Below are 17,147 nucleotides of genomic sequence, written 5' to 3'. Positions count from 1 at the left end.
ATATCATTAACTATGTAATATAAAGCTCTACAGAATAGAAGCCCAATTATACTATTGTTGGTTTTCCTTTAAAAAAGGGTTATATATAATTTCTGATCTTTTATGGTTAATTTAGAGTCTACTTTATTATTATTAATTAATGGGTATTTGCACCTTTTCATGTAAACCTTCTTCTTTCATTTATTCTGCCTTATATAAAAATACTGCTCCCTATATTATCATGGAAAAATACCAAAACATATTATATATACCAAAACCTTTTATTTTTTACCAGAATAAAAATAAACTGTTATGTTAATATAAATACGCGCAGAAATAGTGGTACACAATTTAACAATTTTCCATTAGCATCTCTTTTTTTAAACATCATGTTAATAAATGCATTTCGAATTTTTAATATTTACTAAATTAAAAAAAAACACCTACATATCAATATAGCTCTGAGTTTTGGTTCTAATTAATTTTTGCATAATAAAGACATAACTAATAACTTAATGATCAAGTATACTAAAAGATAATATAGGTACCTAAATATTTGGGTTCTTTATCAAATGTCAAAGCAGCGGGAAATAATTAATTTTTCTTACGATAAAAAAACACAATTTAAAATCAACACAAACCTCTTATCTCTTGAAAATGTACAAATGTTAAAGTCTGTTAATGTTAATGTTAAGTCTATTAAACATTATTTGATTAGATTTAATCAATTCTACTATATTTTTAACAGAAAATATTTGATAAAATTACTGAAATATCCAAAATACAAACTAGAAATAAAACTTAAATTATTTATACTAGTAATATATTTCGCCAAAGGTTAGTGAAACTGAATAACTACAAACTAATATATCCTTATTACAAAATAATAGAAAACAATACAAAGTAACAAAAATTAACTAAAATAACCTAATTAAATTGAATTCAAAATCCATATTACATTTTTTTTTATAATGTAATCTACTTATGTCGTTTTGTAATTAAAAAATTAACATCCTAGTTTTTCACTTTTCCTGTTAGTCTAAGTTACATAAATAGAGCGCATTTAAAATATTATAATATAACATAAAAATAACAATCCGGTTTACCTCTTGAGTAAAATTAAAGGCAAATGTTATTTATATCCTATTAAGTTATGCTTTAAAGTCTAAATTAAGAAAATAAGCAGATTTGTTCAGTTCTAATTTTGCTGAAATATTATATCTAATATAAGCTTATTTTTAACTATCTCTTTTTTAAGTATTGATATATTGGCTAAACACCCATAAAACTTATCTACTTAATAAAATAAATGAATCCAAGCATAATTCAACTGAACGCAACCGCAGCCATCATAAAAATTTCATAAAGCCACTACTTTAACCTTCTGCAACATTTTTATTAAAAAAAGTGGTTTCCCAAAGGTATAAGAGAAGCAAAGGTAAAAGAAACGTCGGTCTTATGGCATATAAACAACATAACCGAAAGTTATTCCGTAACCTTATCGTAAGTAGAAACGTTTGTGCCTCATTCTACAAGCCGTTTTCGTTCTGGAACGGTTCCTTATTGGCCGTAAAACTCCCATCGTATTGATTGCTAATGGGTCCTTACATAAACTGAATCATCTTGCCCTGATTATGGTTCTATCCTTTTTTGATCCTTTGGTAAAAGGCGAGATGGCTAGATGTTCTCTTATTGAACGTTGCGGAGTATTGCTGAGTGGGCGAATATCGGTTTCTGTATTGTAAAAGGGCACTGCGAGGTTGGACTATTGGCTTGCAGATGGAGTTGCTAGTGGTTCTTCGGAGAATGGGTTTGGGTCAGGACTGCTTGTACGAATTGGTTCTGTAAAATATATATGATGTATTATACAGAACGTTAATGTGATGATAAGTTTGTGGAAGAATTAATTAATTTAATAGTAAAAGTAAGGAACATCCCGTTAATAAGTTTTTGTTTTGAGATACAGGCTAACGGGTTTAAATAAATATCTATAAAAGAAATAAATAATTTGCAATATAAGCGGTAGATATATAATACTATAATTGATAAAATACATGGGTGTGAATTATATTTAAGTGAAATATAAATTAAGGGCATTAAATATTATAAATTTATTAGTAAGTAACGAAATTATTGTATATATTTTTTAACTAAAATGAAATATACCATTTAAGTGCTGCTTAACATTAAAAATAAACAACTTAAATTTATTTTTATTTGTGTGTATACTAAAATAATTTCGTTTCTTTAATTTAAACAACAAAGGACCCATTAATAAGATATAAATGATACAGAGATAAATAGTTTTACGGTTATAATATAAGGGTTTTTATATATTTTGAATATGTATTTTAAATTGAAAAGTACGAATTTATAATACAGTGTCATATTTATAGAACTAGTAAGAATATTTTTATATTCGTATATTATAATTAACCAAAATATTGTGAAAATTTTAATAGCAAATGATCATTAATTTCTTTTAAACGAGTATTCATTTTAGAAATAAATAAAAAAGTTTTTTAACTTTTATCCTAAAACTTACAAATTAGGAGAAATCGTTAAAAATAAATGTTAGATTTACATAAATTGCATCTTATCATTGATATAACTACAAAAATTCAATTTATCCAAAAATCCAACGTTTCTTTTCTCATTTAAAAAACATATTAATCGCTTGTTTGGTTAAATTAAATTGATCCAGTATAATAAAATTCAAAATCAAAACTATAAATTTTGCCTAATACATATAATACTTATAATTAAGACTAAAAATAGCCTTGCTCTAATAGGAATAATCACAGTTTATGTCTGTTAATTGTTTAAAAAAACCATAAATATTTTTATAATTAAAATATACACAAGTAGTTTTATATTTTTTACCTTACATCCTGTATGCTAAATACGAAGCTTTCTTTGACTCATATTCAAAAAAACTTCCTTTTTATCTTCTACTGAGACGACATCCTTTGGGCTTTTTGCACTATAACTCTCTCTTTGTATATAGAAAATATAAATTATTTCTTTTTAAAATGTATCATATATTATGACTGCTGTGAAGAAAGAAATAAAAATTAAAAAAAAAATACTAAAATTTGCCATTGGACTTACCAATTCAAATAAAAATCTAGTTATCATAAATTAAATCAAAATGATTTATTATAGTAGAAAATTCAAATTTAGCCAATTAATTATTTATAAGAAGACACGCCTTATAATTTTTTTTTTGTATTCAAATTTCATTATTTCAGAATCCAAATAATAATTAAATAATTAATAAATTATGCATATAAGTGACAGATACGTTGTTTGTTTAATTTTCAGGTTAAAAGTTAATTAACTTGACAGTTTTTAAACAGTTTAAGTTTAACTAAACAATTTTTTTAATGAGCAATAATATTACAGTAAAATAAAGAACAAATAAAAAGAGTCTTTTGTAAGATTACTAAAAGAACTAAATTACAAAGCCACGTAACACGCCTCGTTTTCTCGTCACATCTGCTACCAAAACATCTTTTTACACTTTCAATACAAAAACTTACAAAGACGTGTGTATAAAAATGACCCCCTAGAAACATACACAAAATAAATCTTCAAGTATCCCAGGCAGTTGTAAATTCGAAAAAAAACCTTTTAAACAGGAAATTCAAGCGGTTCTTTTTCATAATTCATCAATAAAAAATATTTTTTATTTAAATAAATAGTTTTATAAATAAATAAAAAATATAACTAAAATATTAATAACCTATTTAATAAATACACTAAAATAAATAACTTATGTCTCTATTATTATAATTCCTAGCTACCAAATATTTAACAAAGATTTCTTATCTCCACAAACAACCTGTTAAAACACTTGTTAACACTATTTAATCACGTTCTTGCTTGGTCGCTATTTCAAACTACCAAGTCGTAAAACCTAATACAGGCAATAAATCCTATTATATTTAAATAGGCATGTAAAACTGAGGGTTTTTGTCATAAAATTAACAGATTATTTGGCCAATAATGACTTATATAAAGCCATAAAGTCACTTGAGTAACCCACCGGGTTTTTAAGTGTTTCATTATGGTTGCCTTAATAACATCGTAAAAGTACTATAAAATGCTGGCGAGCCATTCTCGTCTTTACGTCATAAGTATTTAAGGTCTTAAGAAATTCGGTCCTCAAGTTCGGCACTTTTTGTATGCAAGAAGGTAAATATATAGATGTGAAAAGTGAGTTTTATTAGTATTTGAGCGATCGTAAATGTCACCAATAGTAGCTAGAGGAACTTACGGCTTTTGCGGACCGTAAAGATTAGTATTATAAGTGTGAGAGGCGCGTGCCAAACCTCGTAAAACTTTTATGGCCGAATTACATAAACCACAACGATTTGTTTATGTTATAAAGATGATATTAAAAATTTTACGATATTTTTATGGGTCATTTATGCAATTGACTGTTATTTATTGTGCCGGCTAGTCCTTTAGGATATGATAAATTTAACTTTCTTATTTATTTATTAATAAATATTGTCATTCAGAAAATACTTTAGTAGAAAGCCTCATATTTTATTAAATTTGATTGTGATAAATTAGTTTTTGCGATTTTAAAAATAATGACTACAGCTTTTTTTTAATTTTAATATAATTTTGTTTGAAAGAACATTTTACTTAAGAATAGATAAAATTAATTATAGTAAGAAAGTTAATAGTAATATCGCCATAAATTCCTATTCTTATTATTTAAATATTTTAGTAAATCCCGGCAAGTCATATCCATTAAAGTTATGCATCAAGCCACTAGAAGTTGGCCTAATTTAGTTTATTGATCATCATTTATTAGTTTCCGTGTAATTGCGGCTTAAAAAAAATGCATGTAGTATGAGAAAATAATAGCAAACTATTCCAATAAATCACTGAATATAATTAAGCAAGACTAAGAAGAAAAAAGTTTCTAGAAACTGTAATATTATATTATAAAACGAGTAAAACTTTCTTAGTATCTTTAAGTTTAGCTTCAATTTTATTTTAATTTTGTAAGTGTACTTTTATATTAATAATTATTATTCGTAACTGATATATTCTCCTGTATTCTTCAATAAATGATATGGTATCCGAGGTCTCCTTCTTGCTAAGTACGATTCTTTAAACTCTTTCTGATGTATTTTTTACAATTAGGCTATTTACGAATAATTACTGGAACTAATTAAAAAATATAGGTATTTCTCAATGATAGGAAAATATTAAAATTATTGAAAATGTATGGCTTTCTGGTCATACAATATAAATAATAGAAAATATTATAGACTTTATGTCCTACTTTATATAAGTATAAACTATAAGCTACAGGTTACAAACAAATTTCAATCAAAATTATTACACTATCACAAATCTACATCGCTTTTACTGTAAGTGTTTACATCATGGGTACCAAAGAAAAACTCTCTTGAGAAATAAATTTTAAAAAAGTTGATTATAAAATGTACCAATAACCAATAAGAAATTCCATCAAGAGCATTTCTTCTTTTTGATCTGCAATCCATTAACAAATCTTATCGACCACATTCCCCATTGCCGCTAGTATCTATATATTATGTAAACCTGTTCTTTGTCCTGGATTTTTCATCGTACCTTATATGATCGAGGTAAGCTGTTGTTCTTTTTTTAATAGTATGGAAAAATATTACGGTCTTTGTTTATCATCCTTAAAACCTCTTTGTTTTTTACATTGTCCGTCCATGCGACCATCAGAATTCTGCAATAATCCATATTTCAAACGCCTGTAAATTATCAATTATGTTTGTCGTAAAATTCCAACCGCCAGCTTCATATCCAGCTAGATATTATAGTACAGGAATCATAACATTAGCTCCAGATAAAAATTAGTACACGCGAATATCTTTTTCAGTTTTATTAATGCATATTTTATCTAATTTATTTAAAGTTTTGATAAATTCCGGCAAATCATATCCATTATGCATACTAACACTTTAAATTTAGGCTAATTAGGTTGATTATTGACTTAATTTATAAAACTATAGAGAAATACTTTTTAAACATATTGATTACCAAAGGTATCAGTATGCAATAAAATATTTTGTAAACAGCATTTAGTAAAGTGAATTGTACTTGTTTATTTCCTATAAATGATTAATAATTTTTTTTTTGTCGATTTTTGAAATATTGTTGGGGATACCAGTAAAATAAGCATGAATATGGAAATGGAAAAATTAACTAATCCAAAATTAAAACTAAAAATAAAATGAGGATAATCATATACCTTAAATATCAAAATAGTTTTTTAATTGATTTTAATATTTAAATTTTATAATTTTAAGTAAAACTTGTAAACTTGTAGCAAGGCAAATATATAATATTAATAATAAAAATAATAATTTATACATCTTTACTTTTTATATAAAATCTGATAGAATTTCTTATAGTAAAAGATATTATATTCACACCATTTTTTAGAATTCTAAATTTAGCAGGATTTAAAGCTTTTGAAAAATATTTTGATTAAACTAGATTTCTTTATATTTTAAGATTTGATACATTGCATATTTAATTTTTGTAATTGAAAAAAAAGTTTAGCTAGTCGATGTGATGGTCTTTTAGGATTTGATATATTTAACTTTTTTATTTAAAAAAGTTAATTTTATATAACAAATATTTTATATTATTTGATTGTGATAAATTATTTTTTAGAGTTTTAAAAGTAATAATTTTTCAGTTTAAAAAAGTTTTATTTTTTTTATATAATTTTGTTGAAACTACATTTTACTTAAAAATGGATAATGTTAATTATGATAAGAATGTTGCTAATAATATTTCCCTAAAATAACACTTTAATATTTTCAGATATTTTATTGAACCCCGTAAGTCATATCCATTAAAATTATGCATCTTTTTACTTTAGACAATGTCCAAATTTATCTACCAAGAAAGACGATTAAAAAACATCTCTAGACCACGAAAATCCTACAAATATTTGTACTTGTTATGGCTTTGCACTTATTATTATACACGAAGATGATCTACGATAAATATGTCTTGTGAATGAGCTTATAGAACCTGAAACATCGACCAAAATTTATTAATTGATCGTCTGAAGCAGCTTAAAGAAATGTGTTTAAACTAAAGCAGGTTTTCTTATATTTCAAGGTTTGGTACATAGATATTTGTATTTTTGGAGAATTTGGATTACCTTTTTAGTGAGAACCAATATTCTGCTTAAACGAAACTCTTTTTAAATTTTTTTTAATTTAATTTTTTTTTAAATATATTTGTTTTATAAATTGTAATTAAAAATTACCTTAAAAGTTTATTGTTAATATAAGTATTTATTTTTTTTAATATATTTTATTTTGAGATTAACAATATCAAAATAAAAAGCCTAGATAGAAGACATACACCTATATTCGTTATTGAGCATCCTTATTAAATTTAGTAGTCTTAAATTGAATGACTTTCAATACTTCAACTAAAATTTAAAGAACAAGCCACAGAAAAACATGCTGCAGTTTCACCATACACCAGGGCGTTTTGGTGCCCACGAGGAAAACTTAATTTTTTTTTAATTATAATATTCGTTAGAAAAAAACTGAAAATTCATAAAAATTAGTATAAAGATATTTATAAAAAGGCTTGTCAAGCTTATTTTTGTATTTGTTTGATTTAGGGGAGAATATTATACGGCTTTGGAGCAAGACAGATAAAGAGTTTTAAATTTATGTTTTATAAATTCCATAGCATAAAATGAATGCTCTAAGCTTTTTATAGACATTAATGAATTTATTAAATTTAAAAATTATATAGAATTTATATATTAGTGCTTTAGCCAAATATTAGGTGTAAATATGACAATAAAGATTTTAATCAGGATATACACTGAAATGTTTTGTTTAAAAGGTTTCCTTTATTTTATTCTTATTGTCAATTAAAAAATTAAAAAATTGGCCCATTTGCCCTCGTTAAAGAAAATGTCATGTAATATTTTTTTTTTTACATTTAAATATAATTAATGCATACCTAAGCAATTTTCTATCCTATTTATGTTCTCTACAGCATATTGCTTAGATTGATCTTAATTTTTATCATTAAAATAAATGCTATTTAATTGTAATTAAATATTCGTTTATAAATGCTATTATATAAATTTTTTATTTGTTAAATTTATTTTGAATACTTATATTTTTGTATTAAAAATATGTTTGTAAATCTCCTCCAAGATTTTTAGGGTGCTTCAATTTCATCAAAAATTTTTTTATTTTATATAAGAATTAAAAATAAGTACTGACGCTACTCACATCAAAAAGGTTCTAAAGATTTTAGGTTGTAACTGAAAACATTTTTAATTTTTTAAAAGTCTTGGTCTTAAAAACTATACATATAATTAAAAATACATTTTATTGCAAATTGTATCAAGGCGCCTTTAAGCATAATGGACAAATTCTTTCAACTCTAAGAAAATAGTTTATATAAAAACTTAATTTTTTATTAATAATGACAATAATGGCATACGCAAAAATATTACTTCCTTATAGTACCTAAGATCACTTTCTTAAAACCAAAACAAATCTCTTATTTAAAAAAGAAAAACCAATAACATCATCAGATTTTCCCACGCTAAAACTTATTTTCTAAATCACATGAACGAAAAACTCGAAAACGGGCATGAAATTCACTCGAAACGGCTTCAAGTATTAATTTTGAAACGAATTTCATCCTTTACGAGCAGGCAATATCCCTTGATGTAGCCCATTCGAGCGCTCGAAATAGTCTGTTTTACTTAGTTCACGTCGGTGCCCACAGAGGCCGCCACACAACAAGCAGCCAGATTTAAACGTGCTAAAAAGAGACCGACAGATTTAAGTGGGGCGCATCACGGTGAGATGGACGATGTTATCCTTGCGCAACGTACAATGTGGGCGCCAACATTGTGACGAATGTTCGACGCCATTGGTCCTTTTATGATCCCTTCCATTGTATGCGCTCGTTTGCCTCTTTATTATTTTGCAAATACACTCGCACTTTCTCTCTCTTACTAACTGAGTTTTTATCAACATCTTTTTTTTACAAATTGTTTAAACAAATTCTTGTTAGTGATAGATAACTTCTAGAGTCTTGTCGTAGTTTAATAAGGGTGGTGGTGAGTTAAATACTAGTCAAGAAGACAGTGTAGCCAAGGGTTGAAGTGCTCAAAATGAACAAAAAAGGGTGATAATGAGCCGTAACTGACTCGAATTAGAGCTGAAAAAGTAGAGATGGTCGAAAACAGGTAGCATTTTACCGGCAGGTAATAATAATAGGCTATTAAAGTTGGCCGCGTGCTGCTCACACGGTAGTGGGGGAAGGGGAGAGTGAGAAAGCGCGATGGAAAATGTAAGCGCGAATGGGCTGGGAACGTGTGGGTCGGAGTCTGCTCGGGTGCTCCAGTGCACACTGGGTTTTGATCCATCCGCGATCTAAGCAGTATAAAACGTCAGCATTGCCGAACTGACAATCGCGCGGAGTACTCGTGCTTGGGTCATTTTATTACCCGCATTATTATCATTATTATTACGTCGTAACAATAATCATTTTTACTTACGATTATTATTAATTTATCCCCACCGTTCGAACTGTCGTTAGTTGACACGATGTCATTTGCATTTTTCGAGTGCCCGACCATCATCAGCTAACTTTGAAGTGTTTGTTTACATTTTGTGGAACTGTGACATTTTTTTTGTTGTTGTTTTATTTGTGCTTAAGGACGCATCCCTCCTATCGGGGGAGCATTAAAAATCAGCCAAAATTAACGCCGCAATTATGAACTCTTATTTTGAACAGAGTGGCTTCTACGGAAGCCACCACCACCAGGGCACAGGCTCGGTTACGGGGGCTCATCATCATGATCCTGCTGCTGCGGCGGCAGCCTACAGATCATTCCCTTTAAGTTTGGGAATGTCGCCTTATGCATCCACTCAGCATCACCACGCAGCACATTCCTTACACCAAACCAGACCTCCACAAGATTCTCCGTATGATGCTTCAGTAGCAGCCACATGCAAACTATATTCTACCACAGACGGGCAGCAAAATAGCTACAGTAATCCCACGGGCAAATCAGATTGTTCGAAAGGTAACGTGGATCAGAATGGGTATGCGGCTGTGGTAGCGGCATCAGAGGCAGTGAAAAATGCATGGCAAAATGCTACTTCGGGCACGGGTGCTAATTTGGCAAACAGTTTAGCTGGACCCGTACGTCCATCCGCGTGCACTCCTGATTCTAGAGTCGGTTATGGATCATCCGGGTTGATCGGCGGAGATCCCTCCACGAGTCCCGGAGCGGCTTCTGGTACCAGGACGTCAAATTCCCTGTCTTCTTGGAATAATCCGTGTTCATTAAATACTTCTTCATCGCAACCAGTTGGGACGCAGATTCATCAGCAGACGAACCACACTTTTTATCCTTGGATGGCGATAGCAGGTAAATTTATTATTAATGTCAATTAATGAGTAACCAATCCAATCACAAAAATTAACAAAATCAAGAATTAACTTTTGGGAGACCTTTCCATGATTTTTTTAGTCATATGAAATAGTTCTTGAAGTATTTTAAACTTTTTCCACTTAAAAATTATTAAAGCGGAATATTCGCTAAGGTACATAATAAATGCAAAATTGTTTTTAATTTTTAAGGTCAAAAATATTTTTTAATGAATATAAAAATACTAAAAAAATAATATGTTTAACAAACACAATTTAATTTTACAAAGTTTCCAAAAAATATTTCTTGTTTAAAAAAAAACCAAGAAAATTATAATATTTAGGCATAAAAACCTCTCAAGCATTAAGAATGATGCATAACCTTTTGTTATGCGACAACTATTTTTCTTTAAATAGAAAATTACGATCAAGCAAGGCAATTTTTTTATCAACACTAATAAAACCTTAAAAATAAAATGCCTTTAAAATTTCTGCTTGCGTCGCAGCATAGTTTTTTTAATAATGTAACATTAAAAAAAATTAATAAATAACATAGAACTAAGAAAAGTATCCTAACAAGCTTATATTATAAATCCATAAAACGCCTTTTAAGTTCTCTAATAAAACACCACCAAATTACATAAGCAAAATCGCTAAACTCCTTTTTAACCCCGTGTCAGGCAGTCAAGTGTATGAATAATCAGGGTTGAATGAACGAACTGCTTCTTCGTCAGATGCATTTTCGGCAATATGGTCCTCTCTTTGTCGTACCCGTTGCATCCGAACTAATGCGGTCCTTTTTTAAAGCCGTCCACGAGGCGATCAGCTGTTCGCATAGCCTATTTCGTGTTTCTATAGACCCCGGATCCTCTAAATTGTGAACGATTATGTAGGCCAGATGGAGTTTAATTGATTTCGGGTTAAAGGTCCTTAAGTTAATCTGCTAGTTATCATAAAGGTTTAAGTAAGGCACAAAAATAGATATTTTTAAGTTTAAAAAATTTTGTGCATAACCTTTTAGGCTATGATTAATTTTTAACTACAAGTCTGCTTGTATGACGCGTATCTTAATACTCATTTTCCATTGCATTAATTCCTAACATTTCTTAATGTCTAATTTAGTGCCACATTACATAACTTGGTAGGACATGAATGTGATTTATTTACCAGAAAATTATTTGCGACTACTTTTTTTGTGTATATCTTATTTTAATTATCTTAATATTTATACCTAATATTAAGAAAAATATAATTTAATTATGCATAACTTTTTAGAATATGAATATTATGTACTTACAAAGAGACAATCTTAGGCTGGTTCACTGGTGTGCATTACTGATTATTAATATAATTATTAATATTTATATTAAAAATTACATTTTCATCGTAAAATAGATTGAAGGTTTTAAATATCTAAAGATAAAACTATCTCCCTAGCAGATTCAATACTAAGCTCCATGTAAGCTATTTAGATAGAAAAGTTAAATTAATAAAACTTAAAGCCTTAAATAAACAATTTAAATAATTTCTAACTGGTTTTTAAAAAGTGATTGAGAAATCTGCGCCAAAGATTTTAACCTGGAAAATAAATGTTTTTTACTAGACACCAAAAAAATGTATTACTATAGTAAATCGTATTTAGCCCTATTAAAGTGCTTTATTTGGGACATTTTACCCCCTAAAAAAATACCAATTAAAATCTTAAAAACCTATTTCATTAAAAATGCTCAATTTCGTTAAAAATACCGTATTTCTTTAAAATTAGGAGGTTTCAAACAAAAGCCAAGAAACAATTCTACCCTTATAAATTTGAAACAATACTAAGCCGTCTATTCCCTTTAATATAATTTTTCTTTATTATATCTTAAATTTTTTAAAAAATACAAATTTAAATCAGATCAAAATAAGTACTAAGACAATCGAACTGAACAAAAAATAGTAAGGCTTATAGAAGAAAGGATTTATAGAAAATATAGAATTTATACAAAAAAATTAAGCATACACAAAAATCCCACTGCTTTTGCCGAAAATCAGGCTGCTCTTAACCTTAACATTTCGTAACATCTAATTTTATTACTTTTTTATAAAAATGAATATTAGGTTATCTTCATTTATTTTAACCTTCGCTTAACCTAGATGCAATCACGCGATTATTATAAGCCTAAATTAAAAAAACTTGTTATTTCCGTTTTACCAAAGTACAGTCAATTGTTTACTTTAATTCGATAATTATTATACATTTTAGTGTAAAAAGTAAAAATTATATAAACAGGATATTGATAAAATTTGAAAAACAATTTTGAAAAGAAAAAAAAATGTTTCGAATTAAATATGCCGGAATATTTTGTTAGATATTATTCGTTTGGTTTCGCTAAACTATCTGGACATTCGAAATTTATTTATTAGTGATCGATTTTGAAATATTAGATGCTTACTTTTACATTTAAAAAAAATACGTACAGGTACACGTATTAGAAGTATTTACAAAACACTAACTCAAAGTGGCAGACAAAACAACGGTCAAAAACAAGAAGTCAAGAAAAAAAAACAAAAAGAACCAAACTGCAACAATGTTTAAAACCCCGTCAAAAGTAACGAGTTCCGATGTAAAAAAAATGTGTGTGTAAATGAGCTGGCCATGCCAAATGAATTCAGTTGGCCCAGGCTCTTAAACTGTATAGTTTACGAGCCAGCCATGGAGAAATATGATCGCTCCTACAACCTAAACAAAAATACAATTTAACATTTCAAAACATTGGATTATTTTCGGTCGCTCCTAATGAGATTTTCTCAAATATTTTCGATAGTTTTCTTTGAAAACGCTTTGGATACATTTTAGCCGGGCATCATAAATCTCATTTAAGTAGTTTTACAATTTTAAAGTTATATTTCCTTGAAGTGTCGAGTTATAAAATTAGCTATTTTTCTATATCAGGGTCTATTTATTAAAAAATAAACGTAATTTTTTTACTAGATTAAGATTTAAATTTTGTTAACTTCCGTATTGGACTTTTGCTACCTCCCACTGTTAATTTACTAATAAAACTTATAATTTATTTGACTAAAATCAATTTTCCTAGAAACAACTATGTCCTAATAAAAACAAATTATCAATTTGATGAATAACTTTAATCAATATATCAAAATTTATAATTATAATTTTTTCTATATCAGTCAACTTAAATCGAAATATCCTATTGTTCCCTCTATGAATATTTAAATTTAAAAGACATATTTTAGTTTAAATAAATACTGGACCTCTGCTACCTCCCACTGGTAATTCAATAATAAAATTTAAAATTTATTTGGCATTTATCCTTTTATTGTTTTTATTGCACTATTTATTTGATGTTTATATGTATGCATTTATAACTTCTCTCTACTATAAATTCTAAATAAAATCCTTAGCTTAAACTAAAGCCAACTTATCAATAAACCAACATAAATCATTACAAACTATCTTAGTCAACACGAATTAATAAACTTGATGCATAACTTAAATGGATATGACCTACCCCAAGTCCCTCTAAAATGGTACGGGGTCTAAAAGGGCCTGCCAGAACACCAGTGATTCTCGCTTCGACTTCCTGAGAGTCGGGTTATCTTTTCAAGCGGCCAGTGGACTTGGGTGTAGCGTGAACCCGGAAATATAAATCAGTCTTATGCTGAGTTACCGAAATGTGGTCTAATTTGAATATTTCCTGCCTTAGAGATATAAATATCAAAATAAATGCCTTAATTTGCTTTGAAAAAAAAGTGTTTAAGTGGACTTTTAAGATATATCTAAGCTCTAACTGCCATCTACCTTTCAGTGCTTAAAGTATTTTGAAAAAAATCTATAAGCATAACGCCTTGTAAAGTCTTAGGACCCCAAAAGAGTGAGCCACTTTTGTGACCCTAAACTAAATTATTTTCTACCTTTCAGTTTCAGGTAGCTGTATTAAAAAGTCCCTATTAAATCTTAAAAAAAATTACTTGGTCTTGACTTTTGCTAGCACCCTTTCTTTGGAAATCTGAATTACAAAAAAACTGCCGTTCCGATAAATGGTAAGAATATATTGGCCGTAAGTCTAAAAATAGGGTGCTATTAGATTTGATTGAAACGGTTTGGTCTTAAGACCAGTGGTCGGACAGCACTCAATAAAATTAGCGATTGATGTAGTTGAATGAGCGGGAATAATAAAGTAAGTGGAAGTAATGGAACAGGTATAACAAAGCCATTACTCCGCCTTAATGGCATAATGGTGAGGACTTGCATAAGATTGCTTACGATTTAGACGATTCCACGGTCACGCTGCTTGGGTACTTTGTAATTAACTGTACGTTTTCCGATCTTTCTTTGGAATATAAACTTGCTTATATAAATAATATTTAGATTTATCACGTGCGAGAAAAGCCAATTTAAATTTATGATAGGAGTACTTGAGAAAATATAAAATAATTTTGCTTGTTTGTCGATCATGAAGGCTAAAGTTTAAATAGTTTTAGCGTCTTTCATTATTAATTAGTTAAAACTGTTTTTTTTCGTGACATAACTAGCTTACCTTTTTTGTAGTATATAAGCTTATTTTGATACATTTCTTATGAAAGAAAATCTTATTTCTATGATCTGTTCCTTGCAAAAATTATCCTATTCTTGAAAAAGATTGATTTTAGGAATTTAAAACGTTAAGCCATATTTATAGAAAAATAATATGAAAGTGTTCAAAATAATATAAATGTTTTCATAAAAAAAGGTATTTTTTTGTTCGAAAATTTAAAAAAAAATAGTTTTTAAAAAGGCAAGAATATTTTTTAATTAATAAATAGGGATAACATAAAAAAATAATGTTAGCATTAAATAGAAATAGACAAATGTGAAAATAAAATTAAGGTAAGAAACCTGATTATAAATACGGTTTAATATATGCACAGAAAGTATTTTTTATAAATCTTAATATTTTATGTCACAAATCGTTTTTTTTTCAGTTTTCTTAAATTTTCCTCAAATTTGCTTTAGTTTACTGAGAGTTAGTATTAATGATAATGAGTTCATGAGAATGGCTTTATAAGGGTTGAAACGTCGACATATAAATTAAAGAAGCTTTAGTTTAATTCAATTACTTAAGTACACTAAGTTGTAAACGAATTTGTAAATAAATGAGGTAAAGTAATTTTAGCTACTACAATACATTTATTTTGTGCAAGATTAGTTTCCTAAGACATAAGTAATTTTGACTAATTAGCAAATAAAAATATATTTTTGGATCATAAAACAATAACAAAATCACAATTTACAATAAGATTAAGTCACACATATAGAATGTTATAAATAATATTAGGCTTCTTTTGGACTTGTTTTTAGCTTAATATATTAAAAAATTTAAATTATTTAAAAATTGTAGTTGTCTACAACTTACTGCTTGCCTTAAATTGTTACATTTCTTTTATACTTAAAAAACTCATTAAAACTTAAAGTTTAATAATTTTATAAATTTGTAATATTCATTCAAATTCATAATTTATTTTAAAATAGATTTATAGCAAAATAATTGTGAATTCAAATTTGTAGATCTAAAAAATTAATTTTTAAAATAAAAATTAAGATTACAAAAACAGGAACTAATACATAATAAATAAAAGAACTCTAAAGGTCGAAACGTCGACATGTAAATTAAAGAAAATTTAGTTTTTATTCAATTCTGGGTCGTCCAACACACTTGAGAACACTAAATTGTAAGTGAATTTGTAAATACACGAAGACAGTTAATTTAAATAAATACTATACATATTATATGTATTGTATGTACTATACATACTATTTTGCGCAAGATTACTTCTTTTAAAAGTATAAGTAAAATTGACTAATTAGCCAATAAAAATAAATGTTCGGTTCATAAAACAATAACAACATTTTAAATTATAGTAAAAAAATATAAAATAATTTAAACTTATTTAACTAAAATTATTTGAAAATTACAATTATTTACAAATTATTTTGTTTTAAATAAATTGTAAACTTTTTTTCATACGTATTGATTTTATAAATTTTTTAAATATATCTGAGATTATAATATGTTTTAAAGTAGATTGGTAGTAGAATTGTGGATCTAAAAACATTGATAGAGTTTAATAATTATTACTTTACGTAAAAATGGAGATAAAAAGGTCGAAAGAAAAATTATTTTTACAATAAAATTAGGTTAAAAAATCTAAAATAAGAATATGTAGGTACATAATTTTATTTTTTCCAATTATAATTTTCTATTTTAGACATTTAAAAAAATATCCTATATCTTATAAATTAATTTTAAGTCACAATAACCTGGTATTTAAATAAAATATATTTCTTGTAATTTTTGTTTAATTTAGGGCAGTGTTTTTTTCTCATTTTTATTAGTTTGTAAAATTCCTTTAAACTCGCTTTAGTTTACTTTAAATTACGTCGCCTTAGAGTTTTATATACCAGATTAGTTCTTTAAAAATTCGACTACATTTGAATTAAAAATAATAAAAATAAAAATTAAGATTACAAAACAATAAAGAATTGTTAAATTACAATACTAGTACAATACGCCGATACGAAAAAAAAATTATATATATTTTATCTTTAGATATAAACTATGGAGTATTATTTATTTGTATAATTTTACAAATTCGCTTTTATCTACTTTAAATATTAAATTTTATTTTCAAATGGGTTTTGTATTATGACTATAGTAAGTCGATTACTA

The 17,147-nt window shown here is 27.2% G+C and overlaps 1 protein-coding gene and 1 long non-coding RNA gene across 5 annotated transcripts in view; one reads left to right on the top strand and one right to left on the bottom strand.

Moving 5' to 3' along the window:
• Positions 1-1,042: 1,042 nt before the first annotated feature.
• Positions 1,043-17,147, bottom strand: part of LOC126735956 (uncharacterized) — a 140,839-nt gene continuing 124,734 nt past the window's right edge. The window contains exon 4 of the long non-coding RNA XR_007660563.1: positions 1,043-1,821. This is a non-coding gene — a long non-coding RNA (uncharacterized LOC126735956). The remainder of the gene's footprint in view (positions 1,822-17,147) is intronic.
• Positions 9,314-17,147, top strand: part of LOC126735955 (homeotic protein ultrabithorax) — a 405,066-nt gene continuing 397,232 nt past the window's right edge. For 2 of the 4 annotated variants that reach the window (XR_007660561.1, XR_007660562.1), the window contains exon 1: positions 9,314-10,435. Coding sequence is in view for 2 of the 4 variants with exons in the window: in XM_050440079.1 (XP_050296036.1) it covers positions 9,775-10,435 (661 nt within the window). In the remaining 2 variants the exon portion in view is untranslated. The remainder of the gene's footprint in view (positions 10,436-17,147) is intronic. The other 2 variants (XM_050440079.1, XM_050440080.1) reach the window with 2 other exon arrangements.

The sequence above is a fragment of the Anthonomus grandis genome, chromosome 5 (assembly GCF_022605725.1).
Source record: "Anthonomus grandis grandis chromosome 5, icAntGran1.3, whole genome shotgun sequence".
Taxonomy (NCBI): Eukaryota; Metazoa; Arthropoda; class Insecta; order Coleoptera; family Curculionidae; genus Anthonomus; species Anthonomus grandis.
The sequence above is the reverse complement of the archived record's forward strand: the minus strand, read 5'-3'. Positions and strand labels throughout refer to the sequence as shown.